We start from the raw sequence: 22768 nt of genomic DNA, 5'->3' as shown, positions 1-22768 counted from the left end.
AGAATTAGCTTCCTGGCTGCTCTGGGGCCTAAGGGCAGCACGCTTGGCCTCTGGCCCGCCGGACAGCAAGCCTGTTAAAGGGTCCTTAAGAATCACTTTCCTTTTGGGTTTTAGAGCCACAGGAAAAACTAAGTTATCTGGAAGCCTTGTGCTTCTTCCGCCTCCATCCCGGCCTTGGTGGCTGCCATAGCTAAGAAACAGGGCGGCATTTTGTTTTTATGGGCCCTTGGGCCAGGCAGTGCAGTTCGAAAAATAAGCCTGAGTCTGCTAGGCTCTTCCAGTGGCCTTTAGGGCGAAGGGCATCTTGTCTGTTCCTCAGGGGCCCTGGTGGGGTCGGTCCATCTGATGCCAGGGGGCTAGCCAACCAGAGAGGCAGCAGCCCAGGAGGGCTCGGGGCGTGGGGCACGCGGAGGCCGACCTGCTCTCCTGGCGACGTGTCTGCTGTGGCCCCTGTCGACCTGGGCCAGGCGAGCCTGGGGGGCCAGTGTTGTTCTACTGCTGCTTCCTGTGCTTTGGAAGGAAGGGCCCTTGCAGGCACCAAGAAGAGTGGGGCGTCCTCGGTCTGGTTGGGGACCCCCTCCAAGGGGTTCCCTGGCCCCAGTCTGTCCCGGCTGTGCCGAAGCCCACCTGCTGGGTGCCAGGCCCCTCCAAATGCTCACCTGGAGAGGGGTCGGGGCAGGTGATTTATGCTGTTAGTGGGATGACTGCAGCCTCCCCTGGTCCCACCAGCCCGGCATGAGCCCATCACAAACAAGCTGGCGGCACTCAGGCCAGCGTGTGGGCCTGCAGCGCCTGCCTCTGCCAGACTCCTGGCATCCGTTTGTTCTTTTCTCATCTTTATTTCACTTTATTTGTCTTAAACATCCCCTTCTGTTGTTGCCATGGGCACATTTTTAGAACTTGAGAAATAAGTGAAATACCCAGTGGCCTCCGCTGGCCGTCCCCACGCCGTGGGCAAGGCCTTCCTGGAAGTCCCCGAGGCTCAGAGGCTCAGCCCATCCCTTCTCAGCCCCCGGCCAGGGGGAGACACCGGCCTGGGCTGCTCGGCTTCCCCGCCCAGTGTCGGGGCTCCAGGCGGGGCGCGGATTTCTGAACACCCCCCGCTTGGGGGAGGCTGTGGGTGGAGAACAGACTTTGTGTGCCTCACATGTGGTCCTTGGAGTTGCTGCTGAGTTTGGCGTTAATAAGAGAACCAGCGATTGCTCCCCTATCCGGGACGATGCTCTCAGGGCGGCAAAGCACAATTCCGAGAGGAGACGGTGACGCAGCGGTGCCAGCATGGGTGGCTTTTCCTTTGGTGTTGGCCACACACTCATGAGGACGGTCTCCCACCGCGATGCCCTGGCATCTGGCACCATTAATGAGCTAATTGTTGAATGAATCTCTGAGCAGTAACGGAAGAAGGTGACCGAGGAGGCTCTCTCGGGCAGGGCTCTGCATGCAGGCTTAGCGAGATCGCCCAGCACGTGTGGCGAAGGGCGTGGATCGGGTTTTTCCCCAGGCTGATTGGAACCTCAAGGAAACAGACATGGTAACTCCCTACACACTGCGAGTATTTTCTAGCAAGAAGCTGCTGTGAGGAGCTCTGTCCTCCCACGAGGCCTGATGGCCCGACCGTCTCTGCAGTTACTGTTTAGAAGGGACAGACTGTGTCCTCCCTCCGTCTAAGGTGGTGACTGGGTGTGAGAGGCCCGCGACACCCAACAGCTGTGGGTCACCTGGGCCCCGGCTCTGTCTTGTCCACGTGGCCCAGAGCTGGTCAAAGCTCAGTCCTCTGAGCTCATCCAGCCCCGAGGCCCTGGCCTGCCGGACAGCAAGCCTGTTAAAGGGTCCTTGAGAATCACTTTCCTTTTGGGTTTTAGAGCCACAGGAAAAACTAAGTTATCTGAAAGCCTTGTGCTTCTTCCATCTCCATCCCGGCTGAGGCTCCAGTGCCTCAGCAAGCCCTGCCTGGCCACAGGCCACCTCCAGGTTGCGCCTCGTAAGGACAGTCCTGGCTTAATCCTTTTAGGGGCAGAGCAGAGGTCAAGGGCCAAGCTGACATCTTCTGAACCAGGTTTCTTATCAGCCGGGCCCATGGGTGTAGCTGGGTCTTAGGACTTTGCGAAGTGAGTATGTATCCCTGAGAGTGGCTGGGGGAGGGGCCGTGTACTCATGGGTCACTTTCCCCCTGTGGGGGCTTTGACTTGCCTGGATGCAGCCTTCCCATCTCCATGGTTCTGAGGGCTCCACGGGCAAGCAGCAGACCAGACCTGGGGTGGGCTCTGGGCATGTCTCAGCTTGGGAGGAATGGAGGATGGAGGGGCTTTGTCTCTTCCCTGGCGCCACAGGATTACATTGCATGGCAGTTACCACCCCAGTGATTGACCCTTCAGGCCTCAAAATCCAGAGTGACCCCAAAGGGAAAGGTCTGTCTCTACCATGAGAAACAGCAGATGATGGTTCTTGATTTATGATTGATGAATTCCCAGCCGAGCATCTGTGATTGGTAGGCAAGCCAGTGCTGGGGTCAGGGGGGGACCTGAAGGCCTGCCTCGGCCCACTGAGGTGAGAGCACCTGTCTGTCAGAGTGGGCGGGCCCCAGGGCCGGGCAGGTGGCATCTGTGGCTCTGTCGGTGTCAGGCGTGTGCAGTTGGGTCCCCAGGGAGATGCAGGAGTGGCATGTGATTGTCCCCGATTGTCCGCGGTGAGCCCTGGCGTTGAGGCTGAGCCGCTGATGTGAGACAGACCTGGCCTGCCACGTGGTCGCTCTGTGACCTTGGATGAGCTTCTCTCACCGCACAGTCTCTGCGTCCTCGTTGGCAATACAGCAGTAGCTCTCAAGGAGTTTCTCTAACACAGGGTTTGAATGAGAAAGTGCCAGAGAAGCACCCAGCACAGCAGCCAGTCTAAACAGACAAGAACCAGTGGGACTGGCTTTATCTCTTCGTCCTGGTGCCCCATGGACAGTGTCCTTATACCTTCTTGCCGTCTCCCAGCTACCCAAACCTTGGGTTGCCTGCGTGGGCCGTTTTGGGGTGCGTAGGTGACTTTATAGATGCAATGAAAGATTGCAAGTCCATTAAGGAAAAACGTCTGAGGGCAGCGGTGCCAGCTGCGTGACTTGCTGCTTTGCAACTTGAGGCTGGTCTCAGGTGTTTCCCGGCTCCCAGGCACGTCACTGTCCAGTCTGGTCTGATTACTGTGGTGGAGGGACCCCCGGGCTGCAGAGAGCTGTTTTAATCTGCAGGTGACGCTGAGCCAAGGGGGGTATGTCTCTCCAGCGAGCTCCAGAGCAGCTCAGGACTTGGAAAGCCGCCCTTGAGTTCAGAATCTCAGGGTTCCTGGCTCGTGAGCTGGGACCAGAGTGGAGCCGCCACCACGGGGGAAGAGCAGGCCCTGGACGCCCACCTCACGGCCAGTCTCCGCCTCCTGCTGTGGCGCTGCTGGCCAGTGGCTGGAGGTAAGGCGGGCCCCGACCAAGGAGCAGTGGGTGAGCGTGGCTGGCTGAGCCCTGGCTTTGGGTCAGCGCCCTTGAGGAGCACTGAGACACAACATTGAGGATCCTGTCAGCGAGTGGCCTGGGAGCCCCCTTTCGCCCTTGAGAAGTTCATGCCCTATTAGCTGTGGTCTAGGGCGAGGCCCTGAGGCTCATCTCTTCGACAGACTTGGAGGAGCTGCCATAAGGAAGGAGGGCACGGGGAAGGCACAGGCCGCTGGGCTGCCTTCTGACCCCTGGCGGTCCCGGCGGAGACAGGGCAGTCCCGTAAGAGAACGAGTGCCAGGGGATTCCATCGGAGCTGTTTGTTGGAAAGGAGGTGCAGAGCATGTGTGCTCCCGGCCAGAAGGGGCAGCTGAGGTTGTCCCCCGCCCCAGGCATAAGCTACCGGTCACTTGCCCCTCCAGGGACTGTCCCCCGTGTTGAGAAGCATGCAGAGGTGTGACCTCACCTGGACGGGAAGCCAGTGGGTCCTGGCACCTGGGGATCTGCTGTTCCCCAAGCCCAGAGCCTCCAGCCCTTGCACCCAGGCCACGTCCCTTTATCCCTCCTCCGGTTCTGCAGGGCCACCCACGTGAGGCTGGGCCTTTGGGGGAAAGCAGACCATATGTCACGTTTCCCCCGAAGTAGAAGCAGGACCGAGCGTCCTCAGCTGCTTTGAAACGTGTTCCTTGGTGGCGTAGTTGCTTTTCGGTGATGCCCTGCATGGTTCTTCCTGGCCCGGTCAGTTGGGAGGGTCTTTCCCACCTGGTCTGAGTGGGTGCTGTTTGCCTTGCCCCCAGTGGGAAGCACCAGCTTTCCAGACAGAACAGCAGGCGCTTCTTCAGGGCAGAGGGATTTGCCAGGAACACAGGAGGCTCCCTTGGGACTGGGGAGGGTGAAGGAGCCCAAACACTGAAGACCAGGAGCCACCCTGGAAAGGGTGCGTCCAGCGCAGCACGGCGGGGGCATGTGGACTCCAGACAAGCCCGCCTGGCCAGCGTGTGAGTGTCTAAGGGAGTGAGTTTAAACAAGTGATAAAGGGCTCTGGTTTTGTTTTTAAGCTCTGCTGGGCAAAGGAAAAGTATCTGTCACTTTTCTCTGTTCCCGTTGCCCGGTGTGGTAGGGACCCTGCACCGTTCGGGCTGCCGGGACAGTTTCCCTGGGCAGCTCTAAGGAGTCAGTTAAAGTATAACAAATGCTTGTCTTTCTGGAGGCTCAGAAGTTGTACTTTTTTTTTAACTAGATGATGTGCGTCCCACAAGTCACACCTCGTGCGTGCACAGTGGGTTAGCAGTGTGCGCCCAGCAAGCCTTGAGTGGGGAGGGGGCAGCGGCCTGGGCGCCTGGGAGCTGCCTGCTGGGCCGGCTCTCTGTCCAGCTCTTACCTGAGCTACAAGCGAGATGGCCTGAGAGCATCTCACTTGGAGGCCATGACTCGTTAAGATCCATGTTGTATTTAAGAAGCTAATCTACTTGTCAGGGCACTCTGTAGCCATCTGTGGACCGAGCCTCCAGCTGCTTTTGCAGAGGACACTAAAATCGGGGCTGAGGAGTGGCTTCAAACCAACCGCCCCCCCAGCCCCTGCCCCCATGGAGCACACCCAGCCTTCCGGGAGCCCCCTTAGTGTGGGTCACCCCCAACAGCCCAGCCCCTGGGTGCTCAGAGGGCCTGGTGAGGCCACATTTCCCCACACTTGTGTTTTTTCTTAATAGCTTTATTGAGAGGTATAACTCAAACGCCTATACCATTCACCTCTCAACGTGCCAGTGTGGTGGTGGTTAGTATATTCACAGCTAAGTAGAGGAACCCAGCTTTAGAAGACCAAGTAGCATTCAAGTTGCCGATAGCCCTAGTGAGGAGAGGGCTGCGTGTGCAGTGACCGCTGGGCTTCCTTCCTACCTGGCTGTACCACTCATCACGGGGGCCTGTGGGCAGTGCCCGCACAGGCATACTTCAGAACCCAAGTTACCCATAACTTGGGTTCTGTGCCAGACCACCACGATAAAGCAAATATCGCAAATAAAGCAAGTTATATGAACTTTTTGGTTTCCCAGTGCGTATACAAGTTATGTTTACACTATACTGTAGTCTGTAAAGCGTGCAACAGTGCTGTCTTTAAAAACAGTGTACGCACCTTAATTTAAAAATATGCAGGAAATGGTGACAGTAGACTTACTCAATACAGGGTTACCACAAACCTTCAGTTTGTTTTTAAAGAAAAAAAAAAAGCGGTATCTGCAAAATGCAATGAAACGAGATGTGCCAGTAGTTGCTGATACACACAGTGATGGCACGGCCATCTGCACTTCCGTTAAAAAATATTTCACTCCTTTTTATTCCCCAGTGCTAGTTTTAAGCCAGGTTGTTCTGTCTTCAACCTTTAATCCTGCTGTTTTTCTAGTACTTGACTTGGGGCTAGCGCTCAGTCAGGGTCGAGTGAAAGTTTCCTGCTGGGCAAGGTTCTAGATGGCTGGGTGTGTTGACACTGCAGAGCTCAGGTTAGCTGGCCTGTGCTCACCCCTCAGGCGCCCCAGGAACCCTGTCACCTTCCCAGGCCTTGGTGCCCTACCTGCAGAGTGAAGAATAGAAAACTTCCTTCCAGAGAGGGAGAGACTGACACGAGACTCCCAGTGACCAGGCCGTATGATTCAGCATCTCAGATAGGGCTTCTAGGGTGTTCCAGGGGAGAAGTCTCAGAGCTGGGGGTTCATTCAGGAAAGTGAGGAGAGAGCTGTTTCAAAAGGCCACACCAGAATCCTGAAACCTACAGTTGGCCAGGCCTTGGAGAAGGGCCCTTGCGAGTGCCGTGGGGAAGAAGCAGCCTAACCCATCACTGGGGGAAGGAGAGAGGGGCTCCAGCCCTGACATAAGGATGCCTGTGACAGCGAATTCATCATTACTGAACTGTCCACAGCTTGGTCCCTGCTTGGGGCACCTACCCTGCAGAAGTCCCTCCCCTCTGGGATCTCTCACCTTGATCTGTCCTGGCAAGGCCTGGGACAAGCCTCTGGGGGTTTCTGCAGCACTGGCGATGGGTCCCTGCTGGTGGAGGAGAGGTGGGCTCACCGCCTTGGCCTTGCCTTGCTGGGCACGTCAGCTAGCTATTGCTGTGTGGCCGGTCACTCCAGAACTTCCTGGCTTCTAGGCAGCTGAGCTCAGCTGGGACTGGACAGTCTGTGGTGGCCTCCCCACCTCAGCTGGGATGGCTGGGCCCCGGCCCCAGGGTCCTTCCTCCCAGTGCCTCCCAGCTCCCAGCTAGTCTCAGGTTCCTGTGTGAATTTGGATGGTGTGACGCTGACCCCAGAGGCCCAGCCTTGGAAGAGGTGCCGCAGCACCTCTGTCACTCTGTGTGGGTCAGACTGAAGTACAAGGCCAGCACATTTCCTGGGGCTGGGGAAGTGGACCCCCCTCTTGGCGGGGGGAGCAGCAGAGTCACATTGGGAAGAGGGCAGGTGTCACAGGCCATCGGGAACAGTGCCAGGTACAGGTGAGGTCCTTGCTGTGAGGGGGTGGGTGCAAACCCAGGCACCTGCCACAGAGGTGAGCCCCACTCTGGGGTCTCTCTCCCCTTCCTCTCCAGAAGCCCACCCTTCTCAGCAGAACAGAGGGCTCTCCCGGAGTGACTGAGGAGGTCTGCGGTCTGCTCCTGGCTGCGGGGACCTTGCATCCTTCCCCTGGGGCCTCCCTACATCTCCCCGCTTCTTTCCGTGCTCACAGTATTGGTGGAATGTGTGCAACATTGACCTTCACCTTCCTTTACCCATTCCAAGAGGAGGTTGAGCGCACTTAAGCTTGGCCAGCAGACGTCAGCTAGCCTTGCGGGGCAGCCCTCAGGGCATTGGGGTCAACAGGGACTCTGAGGCCAAGAGTGCTGGGATCAATTAGTGATGCCTGCCATGAGCACAGAGGAAGAGTGGTTGCGGATCTGCATCCGTCGTCCAGGTTTGCTTTACTTTCTCCTCTTCCTCAGCCCTGAACACACCAAGGTTCATCACGGCCATTCAGCTCCAGCCTGCATTGAATTTCAGGATGTTCCGATTTCACTTGTACTGTATTAGACAAGTTGACTTCCACATCTCGGCGCTGATTGAAACTGACTTCACGTTCCTGATTTTGTTTTAATTTTAATTTAATTTTATTTTTTGGCTGTGCCGCGTGGTTTGTGAGATCTTAGTTCCCTGACCAGGGATTGAACCTGGGCCCCCGGCAGTGAAAGTGCCGAGTCCTAACCACTGGACCGCCGGGGTATTCCCTCATGTTCCAGATTTGAAGTACCTTGAGGAAAGCTGTTTCTTCCATAAGCCAGATTCCCTGTGTGTTTAGAGGTCCCTGAGGGAGCGTCCACGTCTGGTTCCTCGTTGGGTCCCTAGAACCAGGCCAGGCTCTCACATGTCAGAGCTTGGAGGTAAGGAATTGGGAAGGAATGAGGATGGATTGGGTCTGAGGGTCCGCTTTGGAGAGGGCAGCCTCAGCCTACAAAGCTGGAGAGCAGCTGAAAGCCCGTGGGCCGACGTCCACTTCAGTAAATGCCCTTTACTTGTGCCTTGGCCGGGAGCCACGCTGTGATTCTGTCAGGTCCTCAGCCTCCGGGCTGGACGTACACTGTTCCTTGGTCATCACCTCCGTCCCGAGACGTTTCTGCCCAAGATCCTGGGCCAGCAAGAAAAGGCTCACTCCCCCTCGGGCCAGGCAGGGCACAGGCAGGAGGACGCCCCTGGAGCGGGGAGCTATTGGGTGCAAAACAAGACATGAAAAGCGAGGCAACCTGAGAAAAATCGGGTTCTCTGCTGTGCGGGGAGAGCATATCTGCACTTGACCGAGTTTTCAAAACCAAACTGCGGCCTGGCCACATCCCAGACTGGCCCGGAGGTGTGGGAGGGAAGTGGACGCGGCTCCCTCGGCCTGGGAGAGCTGCCCAGGGACACCGCAGAGAGAAGAGAGTTTGCCAAATGAAAAGGCAGATAGCAGTGTGGGAACAAAGATGAGATTTCCAACGGTAACTGCATTTTTTTTTTTAACCTTAAAATAGTGCCACACTTAGCAGTACACATTTTTTAAAAAATATCTTTATTGGAGTTTAATTGCTTTACATTGGTGTGTTAGTTGCTGCTGTATAACAATGTGAATTAGCTATATGTATACATATATCCCCATATCCCCTCCATCTTGCATCTCCCTCCCACCCTCCCTGTCCCCCGCCTCTAGGTGGTCACAAAGCACCGAGCTGATCTCCCTGTGCTATGCGGCTGCTTCCCACTAGCTATCTGTGTTACATTTGGTGGTGTATATATGTCAGTGCTACTCTCTCACCTCGTGCCATCTTACCCTTCCCTCTCCCCTCCCCCCACACCCCGTGTCCTCAGGTCCGTTCTCTCCGTCTGCGTCTTTATTCCTGTCCTGCCACTAGGTTCATCAGTACCGTTTTTTTAAGATTCCATATGTGTGTGAGCGACACAATCTTATTGCGAATCACTGCCTCGCGGCCGCTCGCTAGACCACCCATCCCCTTAACCTGCCACATCGTCCCTCCCGTGAAAGGCGAGGGGAGCTGCTGTGGGGTGGGCACCTCCCCGGGGTGTCTGGGACAGTCATTGCCTTCCCTCACTTTCCAGAACTGCTTTCTGAATCAACTCCAGCCAACTGCAGAACATTTGTTGTTGACAGTTTAGAACAGTTTTTATAACGTGGATGAACATGTTCACAAAGCAAGGGAGATGTCTCACCCCAACATGAGGCTCTGCAGCCTCCTTTCCCAGGCAGGGTTCTGCCATCGCAGGCCCTAGGTGGCTGGGTGGACCCCTCAACACAGCCACGTTTCCGAGTTGAAAGCCGAGCCTCGGACAGGGGCTCATTTATGTTCCAAGGTCAGCATCTGGTTCCCGGTTTGGCCCCAGTCATGAGTTGCAGCTCTAGGTCGTGGAAATGCAAGCCTGTGAAATATGCCGCTTATCGGACCCTAGATCTGGTTCTGTGTCTGGCCTTCTGGGGATCAGACTGCTGAGCCCAGCCAGTAAGGGTTGAGCTGTGCTGCTTTGCAGGAAGTGGCCTTTTAATTGGGGGAGCAGCTGCATTCAAGGGGAAGCTGTTCTTTGGGTGGCAGGAGACACGATCAGACCCTTGGGAAGCGGTTCAGGCTAGAGGGCTGCCGGTGCGGGCCTGGTGTGTCCTTCCCGGCCCACTCCGGACCACGCTGGGCTTTGTGTGGCCGCGTCTCCGCTCCCCGCTTGGCCACCTGCACGTGGGGATGGGAGCTGTGCATGCTGCCTTCCAGGCCACCACGCCGGTCCTGGGGGCTGAGGATCCGTTTGACTGATTGCCTCCAGAGCCTCGTGCTAAGTGCGCAGGGCAGTTTGCCGTTTGTCTCAGGTCTTTCTAAGGCCTGCATGGGTCTCCCATCTGTGGACCTTTCCAGGTACTTGTTCTGGCGTCAGCTGTCTAGACGACTGGTGCCGCCCAGAGGATCCTGGCAACTGCCTTTGGGCAGCAGTGAAGATCTTTGGGTGGACTTGGGCTGTGTGGTGGGAGATCCTTTTCCCTCAGTGGTCCCAGCCCCACATGTGTGTCCTTTGGGGGCCTCAAGGGGTAGTCCCGCTGTACTTGGCCAACCCCCGTCAGGTGAGCAAGGAGGTGACCCTGCACAGGTGTGGCCATCTGCACATGTGACCGTCATCCCGTTATCCTAGCCAGCCTAGCATGGGGGTTTTGAGGCTGCTGTGGTGTTGGGATGCTTCATAAAATCTGGTCCATAGTTAAAAGAGGGCTTTCTGGGGACTTCCCTGGTGGTCCAGTAGTTAAGACTTTGCCTTCCAATGCTCAGGGGGTGCCGGTTCGATCCCTGGTCAGCGAGCTAAGATCCCATGTGCCTCGTGGCCAAAAAACCAAAACATAAAAACAGAAGCAATATTGTAACAAATTCAATAAAGACTTCAAAAATGGTCCACATCAAAAAAATCTTAAAAACAAAAACAAACAAAAAACAAATAAAAGAGGCCTCTCTGCCTGCTGGGTCAAACACGATTATTGCAGCCACTTTCCTTTGGGGTAAAACTGCTCAATAACTGAAATCTGAAAGCAGCAAAATCATGTCCCTGAGACAGTTCGGTTCTTGAGTTGCAAGCAACAGAAACCGACTCAGACCTTAGAAAATGACGCATGGTTCTGTAGGAAGGATGTCAGCTGAACTCACACGGTGTCCAGAAAGGCCAGAAAATGGGTCTCAGAAACACCACAGGGCAGCTTTGCAAGGCAGGAGTACGTCATCCCTTTTGGCCAACAGCAGCCCTTTCAGCCTGTGTCGCCTGGGGAAGGAGCAGTTCCAAGAAGAAATATGGTGCTGTTATCCAAATAAGGTGGCATCAAGCCTGGGTGGCCAGAAAGTTACCGAAGTCCTCCCTGGGGCCCACCACTTTCCACCTTGGAATTCATGAGGGCTTTGCACTTGGCATTCACTGGACCGCTGGCCACTCTTAACAAAACTCCGGCATCTCAGCCCGGCGTCATCTTTGTTTTCCACTGAGTGTGTCTAATTGCACAATTATTTGTGTGCAGCTGCAGCTCTAAGCAATACCGGGTCCAGGGGCAGACGTCAGAGCTGGCCCCGAGCTGGGGCTCTGCGTCCCTGCTTGTGCCAAAGCGAGCCTGAAACCAGCAAGTAATTGACATCAGGGGAGTTCGCTGAGCTCTCTGCCCTGCAAAGTTAATGCTGGACAAGTTGTTGAAAGCAGTGCACTGGTACACTTTCCTAGGTGTGTCCAGTTGCAGCTGGAATTATTCTGAAATGGATAGACCAAGTTCATCAGTGGAAAGGGGATTGTAGAAAGGGAATGGTCATTTTGACTACAGGGCCACCAGGACCCTCTGACCCTCATTGGCAGGTGTTTCCTCGGACTCTGCGGGGTCCCTGGTGCTATTTGAGGCAGTTCTCCTTGTTCCCTTAGCTTGTCTCCTTGACTGTAAAATGGGAATAAGATCAATCAGCGTTGTGTGATTCTTATCAGTCTTGGAGTTTGTGGGGCTTCTTTCTTGGGGTCCTAGCAGTGTCTAGTAGTTGGTAGCCTAGCTTTTGATCACAGACCCGTTTTTCATGACTTCTCATTAAACGTTGTGCCTTGCCTTTCTCCCCTAAATTCCCTTGACCATAGAGGAAATAGGGCTTCTCCCTCCAGCCTGAGAGCCAGCCCCTGAGTTGGTACCCCATTTTCCATAGTCTCTGAAAGGGTCATTTGCCATCTTAATACATACAGCTCTTAATCCATAATGTGTCAATTCTGTTCTAATACACTAAAAATTTTTCAAATTGTTAGAAGCACTGAAGGATGTCGATTAACGTGAGGTGAGATAAAAAGTCTAATTGCAACTTCATCTTCCCAGCATTTCCTGGGGTCTTCTGGGTACCTCTGCCCCCGACTCCAGCAAGACTGTAGGGACAGAGGGTGCTGGGCACGGTGGCTTGAAAGTAATTGGATTCCAAGGTGTGCAGGTGGCTTAGTCCCTTCTGGAACCAAAGGAGCATGTGTATACGGTATGGCCTCTTTCTTTGTAGAAGCAGACCTTGGCAGTGACCTGGCTAAGCTGTCTCTCATCCTCAGTGCTGGGGGGGTCTCACGTGGTCCCCGTAAAGCCTGATCCTCAGCAGGCCCACACTATGGTCCCTGCACCTCATGCAAAACACCTGTAAATCTCGCCCACTCCCACCACCCACCCAGCTGTCCCCACTCAGCATCCTTCCCCACCCTGAGCACCTCTGAGCAGCATGGTCCCTGTTGTATCTCCATCTCCTGCCTTACCATAAAGAGCCTGCAGCCGGTATCCAAGCCTCGGGCCTCAGGAAGCTTGGGGTCTTGTGGACCAGCCTCAGCTGCATTCTGCATGCCCAGCCTGAACGAGGGCAAAGGGTGGGTTTCGCCAAAGAGAAAGGCGACCCAAGTGGGGGAGGGAGGCGATCGCTAGGCAACCCCGAGTTTGTTTCCCAGGTAACGGGATGCATGCATTGATGCTGTGGATGGACATGTTGTGGTGACGGCCCCTCAGCCTCTCCAGACGCCTGCCTTGTGCCCACTGTCGTTTTCCCATGTGGCTGCTTTTTAATTAACAACTCGGACTTCCAGTCGTGATCATGAACTTTAAAAACGTTGTCTGATTAACCCTCCTGCCAGCAACCCCCAGTGTGAAGTCGGGGTGTTCTTCACCCTGTGGGAGGGGCAGCCCGGGGCAAGTGAGCACATCTGCTCACGGGGTCCTGCAGGAGCCCAACCTTGGGCTCTGTAGGAGGCGTGTGGGGCGGGGGCAGACTCTGGAGGAGGAGAATGGATCCTTGGGGGTGTGGTCATCTCACTTGGCAGAGAGGGCAGGCGTAGGAGCTTTTGTGTGTGGTCCCCGAGTTGGCACAACCGCTGCACCTTCCAGCTGCTTCCTCCGGTGAAGTACTTTCCACCTTGTGCCTCCGTTTCCTCTTCTCTAAGGGGGACGGTGGTGCTGTCTCAAGGGTGAAGTGAGAAGGTGTGGGACCCATGCGAAATTACTGCTCCCCCCCTTCTCCCTCCGCGGGGTCTCCAGGGCTCCTGTCTGAAGCTGTCAGCCTTGGTCTTTGGGGGAACCTCCTCCCCATGTGCACACAACACCTCGGCTCTCGTGGACCTGTCAGTTGGGCAAAAGCAGGATGCTAGTAGGGCACTCGCGAGCCCCCCAACAGCCAGCCAGCTTGGTGCCTGCTCCCCGCCTGCCGTGTGAGTTGAGGGCTGGTGAGGAAGCGGGGTAGGGGATCCCTGTTCCCACTCAGGACAGAGAATGTTGAGGCCCAGCTTCGCTTGGGGATCCAGGTCCTGAGGAGGCAGAAGGGCTTTGGCTGCCGCTCACGGGCTGGGAGGGACCATGATCGCCTGCGAGGCCCAGCCCGGGGCCGCCCAGAGGTGGCCTGCTCTCCCCTGGTCACCCCAGCCTGTTCTTCTGAGACCAGGACAGAAGCCTCTTCTCTGCTCCGTATTCAAAGAGGTGATTGTCCCCCGATTCTGCAGCTGTGGCGTGGGAGCGCTGTCTGGGGCGGCGGTCGTGTGGGCATGCGGGATGCCCACCCCCTGCCCTGTGCAGCGCCAGTGGCACTGTGGCCACAGCACCAGACGGGGAGCTCCTCTTTGAGCATCTAGCCCAAGAGTGTGGCTGACTGGGTCCCGAGCCCTGGTGGCTAAGGAGGGGCCCCACCCAGTCTCAGGGCTGCCAGGAGGGGAGCCCTTGCCAGCCGTTCTGAGCTGTGAGGCAGAGGTCCTGCAGATAAGCGTGCCAGCGGCTCCCGCTTTGGCCTGCAGGAGCCCGATCAAGCCCAGTGGCCAAGATGGCCACCAGAGGAGAGGATAAATAGATTCTGTGTGTGGGGAAGGAGACAAGATGGGCTGAGCCGGGCCTGGTGCAGTGGCCACGATCAGAGTTCATCTGAACATCTGAAAACCTCAGATGCATGGAAAGCTGTCTTGTTGTGACTTGTGCTCTGTGACGTCAAACACTTGTGATTTGATGAGAAAACGGGAGGTGCCCTGTCCTGGCCATCTCAGTGCTGCGGTATCTCCCGAAGCCCAGGGGTGTTTCTCCCATGCCCAGGGCGGGGGGGGTCATGGTGATTCAACATCAGGGCCAAAATCCAAGACCTTCCCATGTGAATTTGAAAGGAATGGTTTTGTGGAGAGGATGAATTGCCCTGGGCTGGTGCGTGTGCCGCTCGTGTGCCCCTTGTGACGGGTCCCCGTGGCGGAGGGCGGACACTCCTCCCTCGTCTGGGTTGGAGGCGCTGCAGCTGCGCTGGGCTGGAGAACCAGCACTTAGGCAGCGTGCAGGGAGGCCCACCCCCGGCCTGTGCCCCCCGAGCTGTGCGGTCGAGCATCCTTTGTCTCCATCAGAAGCACCAAGACATGAGACGGCCCTGGCTGGTCTAGGCTGCTGACAAACATGCTTACTCGGTGGTCCTTTGGGAAATTCCGTTTGGTCTTTTGAGTCCCCGGCAAGCCGCTTGGCCTCACACGCACACCTTCTCCAGCACCTTGGACTGGCTTCCTCTCCTCACCTGGCGCAGGTGAGAGGGCCCCTGAGCCGTGCCCAGGGCGCCTGTCCCCCAGGGGTTTCCTCCAGGAAGCTCCCATGCGATGCTGGTGCCTCAACGTGTCCCATTTCATCTTGGACCCTCTGGCGTGTGTGTGGAAGGGCAGTGGGAACAGGGAGGCACAGCGGAGGGAGGGGCCGAGGGGCGGAGCCTGCTCCAGCCTGGGGAGCCGTGGGCCAGGCCCCGCCTGCGTCCCAGAGGCCTCTGGGCCTTGGTGGTCTAGGCGCATACAGGTAGCCACCGTGCTGGCCCTGGTGGCAGAGGCAGGTGCGGGCCTGCCCGGGTTCCTGGGCCCGAGTCCCACGTGGCGGTAGAGTTTGCGCCGCAGCGCTGCCTGTTGGCTACATGTGTGCGAATGGAGGCATCTCAGCTCCTGCGGCAAGGGGGCTGCGCAGATGTTGCCGCTCGGTCTCCTTGGCTTGTCCCAGAATCCTCCCCGGAGGGAGGCACGTGGACGGCGGGGCGCGGTACCTCACTGGGAAGCATGGCCGGTGCGGGAGGCCCGGCCCCTCGCTGCGCGGTCCCGCCGTGTGTGGGGCGGGCCGCTTCCCTCACCCACCCCTCCCGTCCTGTCCCCACCTCCCAGGTATCCGCCCCCAGATCATGAACGGCCCCTTGCACCCGCGGCCCCTGGTGGCGCTGCTCGACGGCAGAGACTGCACCGTGGAGATGCCCATCCTGAAGGACCTGGCCACCGTGGCCTTCTGTGACGCACAGTCCACTCAGGAGATCCACGAGAAGGTGGGCCCCCTCCTCACCCCGCCCGCCGCCCTGGCCCCCCCAGGTCGGGTGGCAGCCGCTGGCATTCTGCGAGCAAGTGCTTGGTGCCGCCACCGCCCTGACGGGTCCCCCGCCTTTCCACCCTCAGGTCCCTGCTGGCCAGTCCCTCTCACCTCCGTGGGCCTCCCTGGCCACGCCTCCACTCCCCCCATCCCCCTGGCGTCGCCAAGCGGGCCCCTGAGCACAGCCGGGGTCCACTCGCCTGCGGGAAGCTGTCAACACCCAGGCCGCGTCCTAGCTGGCTGCTTTCCCGCTGGAATCCTCTTTTGCGTGTTCAAGGGCAGTGGGGGCCTCCAACCTGTGCTCTGCTCGCCCCGTCACAGGTGTTAAATGAGGCTGTCGGCGCCATGATGTACCACACCATCACCCTTACCAGGGAGGACCTGGAGAAGTTCAAGGCCCTGAGAGTGATCGTGCGGATAGGCAGCGGCTACGACAACGTCGACATCAAGGCTGCAGGCGAGCTCGGTAAGTGCCTGGCGGGTGCCCAGTGAGTGCCCAGTAAGCGCCTGCTGGGGCAGAGGCAAGCCGGAACAGAGGGCACACAGTGCCTGCTCCCGGCTGGAGGAGGGGGGCTGGTTTCACAGGGAACCTATCCAGGCACACCTCCAAATACACAGGTAGAAGCGTCCTGCTGGGTTCAGAGGCCCCACCCACCTTGGGACCTGTGGGGCTGGGCCAGGCTGTGTCACTTGGGAAGGATGCTAAGCCAGACAAGCCACAGGTCCTTCCGTGCAGAGGAGATGGTGAGTGGCCACACCTCTGTGCTGACTGGCCAGGACCCATCAACCGGAAATTACTTGCGCTGGGTGCACAGCTCAGGGTTTCTGGGTCTCCTCCAGTCCTGGGATGGCGCTGTCTCCCCAAGGGCTGCTGTCCACACAGGAACCTTCCTAGGTCAGGGCCAGTGCAGGTGGACCACTGCACAGCCCCTCCTGCCAAAGAAGAGCAGAGGCAGCAGATGGACCCCCAAAGGCAGGGCTCCCGGCCGCTTTCCAGACCCCGGGCTGCAGGTGCCCTGAGGGGGGGGGCCTTGGCGTGGCGGCCTCCCTGTCCCAGCACCTGGCGTGGGCTCTGAGTGCGTGGGGCATTTGCAGAGGCTCAGGGGGCCACGCTTTGACAGCAGGAGTCCCCAGGCTGCCCTGCTGTCTTTGGAGGGGCCAGAAGGCTCCTTCTAGACCAGCCCCTCTCCGGTGACTGTCCTTGTTGTCTTTGAAACATGCCGGCCCTGCACCCAGTGCGTGGGGCTGTGATCTGCCCGGTGCCCTGCAGCCATGAGGCTGAGAAGGGGTACCTCAGGATGGTCAGGAACCCAGGCCTCTACGCCCCTGCCTGCTCCCGCCCCAAGCCAGCTTCTCGGCCCCTACGGAGCCAGTGCTCCGAAAGCAGGCCAGGTGTATGCGGTGCCTTGCCCGGTCAGCTCAGCACCATACCTGTGTGTGAACACCCACAAGCATGTGGTGTGACGGTTCCGCCGCAGCCCACAGACACCCACCCGCCTGCTGCTGCTTCAGCCCAGGGCACCCCAGTGGGCTGCGGCCTCCCCCCCACCCCTTGAGGTCCCAGCCCGGGGGCTTGAGTGAGGGCTGCGGATTTGTTTTAGCAGTTAGTTCCCTTGCTTGCATCGGGGCTGCACCCAGTTCCTGAACCACGGGGTAAGTCTTGTGGGCGCGTGCGGTGGGGGGCACCAGGCCCCCCTCGGGGGGCCTGTACTGAGTGGCGCTGGGTCTGGTCTGATTCTTCGTGATGGTGCCGGGCTGCTCTGCACAGCGGCAGGTGGCCTGGGAGTGGCGGCTTCGGCAGGTTGGGCTTGCCTCCCGGGTGAAGCCCAAGGATAAGGCAGGAGGTGGTCATTGCCCCGCAGGTGCTGTTCTTCCCCTCCCCTGTCCCGAGTGGGGTGCTGTGCAGAGGTGGCTCAGAAGATGGATCCTGGTTTTTCTGGGTCACCCCTGGCCAGTCTCCTTTGTCTCACCCCCTTCCTTGGGGGGTCGCTTGAGCCTGTACAAGAGGAGGAGGGGTTATGACAGCGGTGGCTTCCCACGTGCACCCCAAGCCTTTGCTTCCAGCCTCAGCATCACTCTGAGCCCCGCTTTGTCGCCACGGAGGAACTTGGGAGGATGCGAGTCTTCAGAAGCACGTCTACTGTAAACTACAGCTTTCCAGTTTTCCCCGGCACCGGGAAGAATGTATTTGTTTGAAGACAAACGTTCTTTGTGCTCTTGATAGGGCTGAAATCCCAAGTTCGAGCAGAGACAGAGAATGTGGCTCGACACCCCCGGTGACTCCGGATCCTTTCCCTTCACCTACCTCCGTCTCTGCAGCATCTGCCCCTCTTGACACCGCCACCCGCAGTGTGTGCGACATTGGGCTTCCTTGCCAGGACCCGGCCACTTCTCTCTGGGGGGTGGGGGAGGGGGGAGATGGGATGGGAGGTGCCCGCGAGGGAATGTCCCATCTCCGCAGTTGTAGAAGCTGCCTCGCGGGCAGACCCACGGCCTGGGTGGGGCGGCCATGTCCCCAGAGTCCCCCCACAGAGGCCAGCCGGGGGCCTGCGATGTTGAAAGATGTAAATGGCATGTCCGCGGTGGCCTTTTCGTTGATCCTGGTCCAATCTGATAAGGGAGCTGCTTCGGGGACATCTGCTGGGCCGTTTTGAAGGCAGTTTTCAAATGTGGACTCTGCAGAAGGAAAATGGGCCCCTGTCCAGCTGTCCTTTGTCTCCAAATGCACTTCGCAGCTCACTCGGTCAGCTGAGCTGTAATGAGGACGGAAGAGCAGGTGGCTCAGGTCTCTGTCCCTCCTGATGACGTCCGGGCCCACGGCGTGTGTTCCCGGGGGGGCAGCTCCCCTCCAGCGTTCCCTGGAGCCCATTCCTGAAGGCTTCGGGGCCCAGAGCACCTCGCCTCCGGCCCTGACACGATGGGCGAGGTGCTTCCTGTTCAGAGCAGGGAGCGGCTCTGGGCCACCCACCGCAGGCGAGGACAGCGCCTGGGCAAGTAGAGGGATCCTCCCCATTTGTAGTGTCACCCCAAGATCCAGGAGGAAGCAGTGGGAGGTTGGAAGGCTGCTGGAGGGAGCTAGGGCCCAGACCGAGCGCCAAGCACTGTCACTCTGTGAGCCTTTCTGGCCAAGCTCGTTAACCTGGTGTCCAGCCTGGTCCAGTTCAGAAGGCGATAGAGCAAAGAGCAAAAGCATCAGCTGAGGGGACAAGCAGCTCAGCTCTTGGGCTCGGACTTCGGGTCCACGGGGGCTGCAGTCTTGCTCTGTGGGTGCCAGCAGCTTGTCCTGATGGCATTTGGAGAATCACCCTGAAGGTATGAAGAACAGATTAGAAGGAGTTTCCCCTCAAGAGGGTGGTCAAGGCTTTAGAGTTTCGGCCATCAGGGCAGGAGGTCTCAGGGGATGCCAACAGCACCTCCTCCCAGGCCTTGGGGCACCCCAAGCCCATGTATCCTCTTTCCCAGGCCTTGGGGCACCCCAAGCCCATGTATCAGCTTTCCCAGACCTTGGCCTTGGGCTCTCCATACAGGCACAAGAGCCAAGGAGCTAAATTTCAAAGTTCTAGTGCGAAGGCGGAGAGATGGCCCCACTGCAGTCCCTCGTCCCCTGGGCGGGCTGGTGCGGTGCTTTCTCTCTCGTGGACGCACAGATTCTCTCCTCCAGCCTCATCACATCTCGTCCCACCTCCCAGGGCGCAGGGGGGGCCCTGGGCCTGGGCAGTTGGCTGCGTCTGCAGTAGAAGGTCCACACTCGGCTGTTCTTCTGCTGGACCTTCCCCCTGGGCTTCAGGCAGAACAGATCAAGCCCCACGAGGAATGGAAATTGTCCCAGCTGCCAAAAGATTTTCTTATACCTCTGGCATCTGCCTCCGTCTCTCCAGACTGCAGTAATCCTGACTTCTAGTCTAGCCCCAGATCCTGTGCTTGGTTATTTCAAATGAAGTGGGTGCTGCAAGACGACTGACTTGCAGCTCGTGGAAGGTTTGTCGGCCTGGATCTCAAAACGTCATCCCCCGACAGCTGGGGCAGCACATGGATGCTTTCACCCTGGGGGCTGTCTGTCCTCCCGAAGGGGTCACTGAGACCCTGGACCTCAGGGCAGCCCTCGTGGGGTGGCGATACAGCCACTAGGAAGGGGTGCTCCACGCACTTGGTCCCGTTTTCTGTCTGGTGGAGCTGCAAGTGCTCTCTGACCCGAGAAGATAGAGGAATGCAGGCGCCTTACAGGTGGTCTGGCCCTGCATCCCTGGCTGTGACTCCTGGGGTCCCAAAAGGGACGTTTTGAGCTGGGCCAACATGCTCCCTGGACACCTGTGACCCTCCTTGGAAAGCTGCTTGACTGGCGGACCCCAGGCCTCGCCAGGGGAACAGGGCTGGATCTAGGCCCACTGGCCCTCTGTGTGCCTGCCCCTCCCACATCTGGCAAACATTCTCCCCCAAAACACCCTCCCACTGAGGAAGGTCAGAGCCAGGGCCCTTCCTGCCTGAGACTTGGGGCAGTTCTCCCTGCAGTCCTCAGCTGCCAACCTCCTGGTGCTGGGAGACTCTAGCCCTTCCTCTCTTCCTCACACAGAGCCTGAGGGATCATCTTCACCGGCTGCTCTCAGCCCTGAAAGCTCTTTCAGAAAGCAGGGCGGGCACCTGTCTGCTCTGTTGTCTTTCTGTCAGAGCGGGAGGGTGACCAGGGTCCACTGAGCAAATGTGGGGCTGGATTCAGACACCGGCTCCGTCCTGTCGCAGCCCACGGGCCTGGAAGATGTTACTTTCTAATTCTTCTGTCTTGCCTTTTTTTTAAAAAAGAAAAGAAAAACAAGTAATAACATGTTCATTGCATTAGACTCTTAAAATACCATAAAACAAAAGGCCGGTCTCCATTACCCCAGCCCCGGCCTGGGAGGAGGATCCAGGAGGTTGCATTGCAAAGAGCCTCTGGTCTCCTGGACCCCAGAGACCATCAGGAGGGGGCCCTACACGCTAGTTTCCTGGCGCTGGACGGGGATGGTGGATGGAGCTGGACCACTGCTCGCTTCCCAGGGATGTGGGGCCTGAAGCACTGGGTGGGCAGGACATGGGGTCAGCAGGGGGCTGGGGGGTGAGCCAAGCCCCGGACAGAAGTCCTCCTGGGATGGCTACGGGGCTGGAGGTCCCTGGGCATCAGAGCCAGAGGGCTGTGTCCCCTAGGTGACAAGCAGGCCTCAGAGACCCTCACCTGCTTGGGGCCATACACATAGTCTGTGGCTGAATGGGCCGCCTTTGCCACCCCTGCCCCTCAGCTGGGTGCACTGGGAGCCCTGGCGCTTCCCCACAGAACTTGGGGTTCTCATCCCAGTGCCTGGCTCTTGTTTCCAGGGATCGCCGTATGCAACATCCCATCCGCGGCAGTGGAAGAGACGGCCGACTCCACCATCTGCCACATCCTGAACCTGTACCGGCGGAACACGTGGCTGTACCAGGCGCTGCGGGAAGGCACGCGGGTGCAGAGCGTCGAGCAGATCCGGGAGGTTGCCTCGGGGGCAGCCCGCATCCGCGGGGAGACGCTGGGCCTCATTGGCTTCGGTACGTGCGCCTGCTCCGCCGGGGCCGCCGCAGGGACCGCCTGGGGGAGGCAGGCCTGGCCCTGGAAGTCGGGGTGCGCAGCGGCCGTGCCTGCGGGAGGAGCTCACGTGAGCCGGAGGAGGGCCCTTGCCCTTCGCTGAGCTGCCTGGGGTGGGAGGTCAGAGGTCAAGACTGACCAGGGAACTCGCCCGGAGGTAAGATCTGGGCTGCTTCTGGAAGAGTGGGTCCGACGTGGCTGGGTAGGGAGGATGCGGCGGGTGGGCACCCCCAGGAAGGCGCCGTGCTCCCTAACTGCCCCGGGCAGAGGGGAGGGGCCGGTGGCTGAGTGGAGACCCAGGCAGTGGGCAAGGCCCAGCTGGAGGTGCCAGGCGGGGGTGGCAGTGAGGAGTCACTGAAGGATTTTTGCGCCAGAAGGTGGCGCGGTCAGGTCAGCAGCTTGGGAAGCTCCCCCAAGAGAGGGGGCGTGGTGAGGCCTCCCTCCGCGGTGGCACAGCCGGCGGCCCTGGGAGCGCCTGGGGCAGGCTCCTCGGCAGGAGGTGCGCCGGGTGGAAAGCAGGCTGCCTGCCACGGCTGTTGGCAGCGCTGGGCCCCGGGTCGAGCCCCGACTCGGCAAACGGGAGCCGGCGGGGCGGGCTTGCTCGTCGCTGAGTCTCAGTCCCACCGCTCGCCGGCTCTGTGACCTTGAGGACAGGGCCCGACGCCTCTGCCTCAGTTTCCAGTCTGTAAATTGGGGGTGAGCGTTGCACGGTTGCTGCCGGGAAGCACCGGGGCGCGTTGTGACTGCAGTGCTTGGCTCCCAGAAGCCCCCCGGCTGCCAGTCAGCCGTCAGCTCGGGGCTCTGTGCTTCCGAATGACTGAGGGCAGGACCTCTGGGACGGCCACACTGCCTCCTCGTCCCACAAGCTCCCGGCCAGGAGGCCCGGGTACCGGCTGGAACAAGTAGGAGGAGCTGGGCTTCTTCCAGCAGCGCACATCTTTCCAGCACCCGGGTCTGAGTGCTAAGAGCCCAGGTTTCAGGGGTGATCGCACTCAGGGAGCTAATCCTTTCGCAAAAGAGTCTGTCTTCATTTCTCTGGAGTGGAAGATACAAAATGACTCAGAAATGCTGGTGCTCTGTGAGCCGCAGCGCCCTCTGCTGGTGCCCGCGGGGCTTCCCCGCGCTCTGGGAAGTGGGTCTTGGAGATGGTTCTTAGAACAACGTGCCTTCTTATGCCGATGCACAGGCCTCAGGTGGGCTCCGGCCAGGGTGCAGAGCCTCACCTTGCGAGTGGCCCGGCCACGTGGTAGAACACTTGTTTCCAGGGCGTCTGACCGCAGCCATCACAGCAAGTTCTTACGGGGGACGTTTCTTCGGCTGTACCTTTTGCCATCCATCTTTTGAAGGCCAGTCCCGTGATTCCAGCCCTGTTTACTCAAGACTGTAAGCCAAGCATTGCCACAGTCCCGGTGCCCCCCTGCACACTAGGTTTTTCTTTGCCACCTTTCCTGGTCTCTCTGGAGCCTCGCAGAACTGTAGGCAGAGCTGAGGCAGGAGGCAGCACGGTCATAGGCGGCCTCACGCCCCTGCTGCCGCCCTGTTAGGGGCTGAAAGCCTCCGCTTGCCTAAGAGTCGGCCGAGAAGCAGCAGCAGAGCCCGGAGTGTGGAGCAGGTTCCGCCAAACCCAGTTCATGCCGCCATGCGGGGGCCTGGACGGGGCGTTGTCGCAAGCTTGACCCCAGCCCGGGCCGGTGGTGGGTACTGCTCAAGGCCAGCCTCCGAGTTGGGAACGAGCATGAAAAATCTGAAGGGAAAGCCTGCCAACAGTGACACAGTATTTTTATTTTATTTTTTTTTAAGGCCAAGGCAGTTGGGTTCTCCTCTCTGAGGCTGGGTTTTGATCAAGTCAG

General features: G+C 58.7%; 1 protein-coding gene across 9 annotated transcripts in view; it reads left to right on the top strand.

The window, feature by feature from the left end:
* Nucleotides 1–22768, top strand: part of CTBP2 (C-terminal binding protein 2) — a 165043-nt gene that overhangs the window by 134822 nt on the left and 7453 nt on the right. For 6 of the 9 annotated variants that reach the window (XM_082407345.1, XM_082407346.1, XM_082407344.1 and 3 more), the window contains 3 exons: nt 15133–15287; nt 15650–15794; nt 20675–20881. In XM_082407345.1, the coding sequence (XP_082263471.1) occupies nt 15150–15287; nt 15650–15794; nt 20675–20881 (490 nt within the window). In that variant the 5' untranslated portion in view covers nt 15133–15149. Of the gene's footprint in view, nt 1–3229; nt 3443–14346; nt 14520–15132; nt 15288–15649; nt 15795–20674; nt 20882–22768 lie in introns of all 9 variants that reach the window. The other 3 variants (XM_082407339.1, XM_082407340.1, XM_082407343.1) reach the window with 2 other exon arrangements.

Source organism: Balaenoptera borealis (genome assembly GCF_965194805.1).
Source record: "Balaenoptera borealis genome assembly, chromosome: 10".
Lineage (NCBI taxonomy): Eukaryota > Metazoa > Chordata > Mammalia > Artiodactyla > Balaenopteridae > Balaenoptera > Balaenoptera borealis.
Note: the sequence above shows the minus strand (reverse complement) of the source record. Positions and strands in the feature narration are given on the sequence as shown.